This window comes from Cryptomeria japonica, chromosome 8 (genome assembly GCF_030272615.1).
Source record: "Cryptomeria japonica chromosome 8, Sugi_1.0, whole genome shotgun sequence".
Classification (NCBI taxonomy): domain Eukaryota; kingdom Viridiplantae; phylum Streptophyta; class Pinopsida; order Cupressales; family Cupressaceae; genus Cryptomeria; species Cryptomeria japonica.
Window position 1 is genome coordinate 458775010 of NC_081412.1, and position 6000 is coordinate 458781009.

The following is a 6000-nucleotide window of genomic DNA, read 5'->3' on the forward strand; positions in this document are numbered from 1 at the left end:
CAATTTTGATGACAAGGATTTCTTAACCTGAGTCAAGGTTGTTCTTGGTGAGGAATACTTGAGGGCTCATTTCAAATATCGCACCAATGCCGACGTTGCATCCATGTTTGTGGCCTGGTGCTTCAAATTGGAGAATAAAGAGAATGTGAGGTGGATAGTTAGCAGCTGTGTTCGAGAAGAATGGTGTGGGGGGCTCAAAAGTTTCATGAGGATTACAAGAGATGGGAAGGATTTCGTATGTCCCAATGGTCCTCGGCTTCATGTTAGCAAATTTTGCCCTCCTCTATGCCCATATCTCATATAGAGTGCAAACTGTAACAAGGAGGTCCATTGGGCCTCTGAACAAATTGGGATGCATGGCATTAAGGAGTGTTTGAAGGCTAGGGAGAGGCAGGATGTCGGGCGGGAGTTGGAGAAATGGGGTCCCTATGAATTGAGGTCATCACAATCAGCGTTTGCATCCTCATCGAGATGAAAAAGAGGTCGCCCATGAGGTTTGAAGAAGGCAAGGCGAACATTGTGGATAGGTTTCCCACCAGAACATAAGGATGCTGCAGATGTTTTCGAGGAGGCGACAAGAGGTGTCATGGCGTCAAGCAGTAAAAGCACGGAAATTGTCATTGCTGAATAGTATAGGTCTGGTTTATTAATTTTGTCATGAAATATTCAAGCTTCTTTGGACGCGGCTTTTTGTATTGCTATGTAAATGCTTATCAGTAGATTAGGGTGGATGTCTGAGCAATGGGTGATGGAGTCAGCTTGAACACTGGGGGGATGGTCTTTTTTGCAGTAGATTATTATAGTATTCGTTATGGAGATATGGACAATACATATGTTGATATTTTGACAACATTGTAAACTTTTGGAAATCTTAATAGAAGTAACATTTACCGATCAAAAAAAAAAAGTAACTTGCAGGCCCAAAAAAATATAAACATTTGACATGAAAACACTAAAAAAGTTAAGCCATCAAAAAAAATTCGATTGATGGCTGAGGGCAGACATTTAATCTCAACCCTAGAGGTAAGTGTCCATTGCAGTGACACTCATGTAAGAAAACAAAATATCAGATCAAAAGTAATTATCTTTGTTAATGCGTAGTTGCCTTTTCCACGCAGAAACTTCGGTATTTCTTTAAAATATACTAATCAACTCCAATTTTATAGCATGATAAAAATGCACGTGTCTACTTAAAATCTGACAGTATTATAAAAAAGAATACCTAATTAAAGAAGTAAAAACCTTTTAAATCAAAATTAAGGATAGGCTGAGTTTGAGAATATTCAAATGTGTTTACTTGTTATGAACTTTATTTGTCTTAGACAGTGAAGTCATAGAGACTTCAGTAATCTTTCAAAATGTATGTAATAGAAACAATAAAAATCTTGTTGAATAGGATGAGCTGGGGAATTTGAAAGGGGAGCCCAAGGAGAGATGATAAAGAGTTGAAATCGCGTAAAATGCAGTATTTGTTGGAATCCAATAACACTGAGAGGGGGGGTGAATCAGTGTTCTATCGGTGAGATCAATTTTAACCTTATTAACAAAGTAATTCAATAATCGATAACCATAAAAGAATATAACAGTAAGTAGAAATGATGCAACCACAAGAACATACACCATAACACGGAGATTTATACATGGAAAACCTCAAAGAGGAAAAACCATGGTGGGATTAGTAACCCACAATATCTATCCACTGGCCAAATAAATAAATATTACAATAGGGGCCTGCACATGCAAGAAGGCCAACAGCCTAGAGCGCACTGCTCAACACAAAAGGAGGCTCACTGACTACAAACACCAAATACTGGTTTACAAACAAAATTATAAACTCAAAGAATGCATCTGCTATGCTGGATGAGTTTCGGTTCAAGCACTGTCTGTACCGGTTTTCACTGTGTCCTCCTTTACCAGTAACTTACTTCGCATCCCAAACCTCTAAACCAATAACCAAGACCGACTACAGAGTATTATATTCGCATTTAGTCGATCAACATTGCTCGCACAATATCACACCACTATATATTCCTTCTCTCTGTATGTATATCCAAAATAACCTAACCGGACTAACTTAAATACCCTTCCCAATCGTAAATATGAATGCCTTATGTTGGCTTACAAAGATATTACAATTTATTTATATGTCGGCCTAGACAAAAATAAATACATTAAACTTCGTGACCGATGCAACTGATTGTTGCCGTGTAAACCTGCCGAATCAATCTCCTATGTCGGCCTCATATACCGGTTCCTAGTTTATCGGTTTCCCTTGTCTGCCGGATGACTTGAATGTCGGTTGCCGAATCATGAATACCGGTGAGTACCGGTTAAGTGTCCAACCCAAAATGATGTGTGTTGCCATCAATGACAACACAACTAAACCGGATGAGTGTCAATTGCCAACAGTATTCAAGGACTTCATAGAGGACCCGAGGAGAAATAATAAGTGTCGGAATCCAAAGGTATTCTGGGCTTTCATAGCAGATCTCCAGGTTCAAATGCCAAGAAGGGATGATAGGGTCTTGAAATTGAGTGAAGTATAGAATTCGAGACTTTCAAATCAGGGCACCAGGTTCAAACATTAATATATGACGATAAAGTGTTAAAATTTAGTAAAATGTAACACTAAGTGATCTCATAGAAAAGCCCAGGAAAAATGATAAAATGGTATTCCAGGATTTTTCAAAGCAGACCACCGAACTTAAAAACACATAGAAGACGATTAAGTGCTGAAATTAGGTGAAATAAAGCATACGGGGATTCCAGAATGGAGATTTCATAGCGAACCCCAATGTTCAAATTCCCATAAGTGATAATGAAGAGTTGAAATTAGGTGAAATACAACGTAGTGGGATTTCACAGTGTAGCTCCATGTTCAAATCCACGTAAGAGATGATAAAAGCATCGAAATTGAATTTTATGAGGCATCCAAGGACACGTGATGGTGGATGCTCAGATTAAAATCTAAGGACCAAATAATAAATTGCTGAAATTATGGATGAGAACAGGGTGCAAGTTCCAGGTGACTATAACAGAAGATAAAAGACGTCTCAATCATCATATCCAAGCTAGAAGAAGTCCAAAGAGCAAAAAAATCCAAACATTAAAAAAACAACAAGAATCCTTTAAATTCAAAACATCAGAGCTAAAGGTTACCACACAAGCAAAAGTTTACAAGCATTACAAACAACGAGAATTCTAAAAATTAAAAACATCAAAACTAAAGGTTATCTCACAATGAAAAAAATTCAAACATCACAAAACATTGAGAACTCTACAAACTCAAAATTATGATATCCATACCCGGCGCTCATGTCGGACAGCGTTGTCAACAACAAAATTGTCTGTCTGTTCTCTGAGAATTGTGGATGCAGTGATTGCTTGCGCATAGCCACTGCCAAACATCCAAACAATACGCACCCCAGCAGAAACAGCAATAATGGCGGCAGGAATCACCAAATCCCCAGAGCACTCACTACATATCAATACAGCCAATCCAGCACTCAACACACACAAAACTCCCAATACAAAAACCACAGCTCGCACATACTTCAGTCTGGAGATCGCCGTTTCCATACCAGCCATTTGCAAAGAATTATCACCCCATAATAGCGAATAATTAGATGCTGACGAAGTTGTGGAAAAATTTGGGGCAAATGAGCAGTAATTTCTGAGTTTTCTCCAATTGTTAGCAATGAGCCGCTTCTTGGAGAGAAAGAACAAATAAACTTTTAAAAAAGGGAAGGGCATAAATTTGTTGATGGTTCCAAACTTGCTGCGTGACATTACACTAGAAAGATGCGATGCATTCGTATTCTTTATGTGGAATCATGGAATTTTTCCTTTCCTGTCATTTTTTCTTGGGCTGACGAATTCATTGGTTGATCGTTTTTAGATGAAATAAATTCAGTGGTTGCTTTGAATCAAAAGTTGTTACTGAAACTCTATCTGCCCTCCGATTTCTTGTACGCTTTTCAAATCTGCCGGCTACCGCGTGAAATGTCAAAAACAGTGGTAAAATGAATCACGTTGCATTTTGCTGCTGACGCCACTGCTTAGAATAGATTCTTCGCTTGTTTTCACTTTTGTTTTTGTTTTTTTTTATAATATTTTTTTTTTAATTTGGGAGTCCTGTTTTTTAAATTTGTTGTGGATTTAGGGGAAGAGCATCAATAGCTAACATAGTTCTAATACCCACACCTTCACAATTATATTTGTATTTATAAACTCCAAGTTATTACATCTCATCATCTTAGACATTTCTACATTTTCAAACTTTCAAAATTTTTGTTAGATTAGACTATTATTGAGAAAGTTCTACTCTTCAAATTCAAGAAAGCAAGTCTACAAAGATGTTGACAATGCCACTGTTTCTCAAATATCATATATTAAAGACATGTCATAGAGACTAAAGTGTAGAATTATAGATAATGAACCCATAATTAGATAATTGTCAACACCACCAAAAAAAAAATTTATATTATAAATTAAATTTAAAAATTAAAAAAATAGTAAACTTAACTTATTTTTAATATATACATTATTTAATTATAAATCTTTACTTATAATTAAATTAAAGAATCTTTACTTATTATTTGTGTTTGTCATGATTAAATCATAATTCACTATCTTAACTTGTGTTACAATCTAAGTTTCAAAAATATTTTAAAGAAGGAAATGGAATTCATAGTTTAGAACACTATTATGACTAAATGAAATTCATACTACTAATCACTTAAATTAAAGAGACCCTCTTAGTTATGTATTTTTATTATTGTTTATTTAAACAATGGTAAATTTATATAGAATATTTGTATTTAATGGTTTATGAATTTAGATGTGTTATAATGTATAAATTAATTAAAAATAACAAATATAATTTATGATTTATTTTTTGTCATAAGGATCATAAGGACCACACCGATAGTGACATTAACATCATAACGGTTCCCTTGGTGGTACCATTAACAATGACACCCCTTAACCATTACACTGTAGAATGGACCCCCACAATTTATGAATTTAATTATTGAAGAGATATGTAAATTATTTAAGCTAGTCAAATTATATTATCAATAATTCACTTCAGATTCAATAGATAAGATCATGTTACAATAATACAACATGTAAAACCATTAGATTATTCTTTATTGGGTATGTAATAAAATCATATTTTTCATAAACACATCAAACAAAATCTCTGTCTTGGATTTTCAATTTATTTTTATTGATAAAGTTCAATGAAGTACACTACTATAACATATGATCAATATCTCATATAGCAATTACAATTGATGTGGTAACTCGTATCAACTACCTATATAATATAGACATTATATCAAGATATACATCATCATTGAACCAATCTTTTCTCTAACATAATAACATAGATTTAAGAAATAAACCTATGGAATGAGTTAGGTTAAACAAATAATTTTGCAAAGGAATTGTGTAGAAATACTAATTAATAATAAAAAAATTCATATTACATGCAACATACTAAATATCAAGTATTTGGAGATGAGAGAACATCATGTAAGTGATTTACCACAAACCACGAAATTGTATAACTCCCTCATATGTCTCAATGAAAGGCAAAAGCATATCCTTCGTAGATTGGGTCATGAGAGTACAGCTTTTGAGAAGAACCCAAAATATATGTCTAGACAACCACAACAACTCATTCACAAAAAAGAAAAGAAAAAAGAAAAAGAAAAAGAAAAATTGTAATCACAAACCCTTTGTTGTTAAATATGGATCGAAGAATAATGACAGTGATTCTGGAAAACTGATTGTCGTGAGTTATTGATCGTCTCCATCATTGAATCCGGTTTAAATACAAGAGGAAAGGTTGCCTACGTAGTTGCCACGTATGGACATGTCCCTACGAAGGCAACCATTCATAACAATTAGTTTGTTTATGTTTGATTTCCAAACTGTATGCTCTACTAATATATCACTCTCCAAATAATAACCGATTTACCATTAGTTAGATTC

General features: G+C 34.5%; 1 protein-coding gene across 2 annotated transcripts in view; it reads right to left on the bottom strand.

Annotated features, from left to right (window-relative positions):
- Nucleotides 1-4035, bottom strand: part of LOC131061694 (uncharacterized) — a 171628-nt gene extending 167593 nt beyond the window's left edge. Inside the window, exon 1 of one of the 2 annotated variants that reach the window (XM_057995510.2) lies at nucleotides 3307-4035. In XM_057995510.2, coding sequence (XP_057851493.2) covers nucleotides 3307-3789 — 483 coding nt within the window. In that variant the 5' untranslated portion in view covers nucleotides 3790-4035. The remainder of the gene's footprint in view (nucleotides 1-3306) is intronic. The other variant, XM_057995511.2, reaches the window with a different exon arrangement.
- Between the last annotated feature and the right edge of the window lie 1965 nt (nucleotides 4036-6000).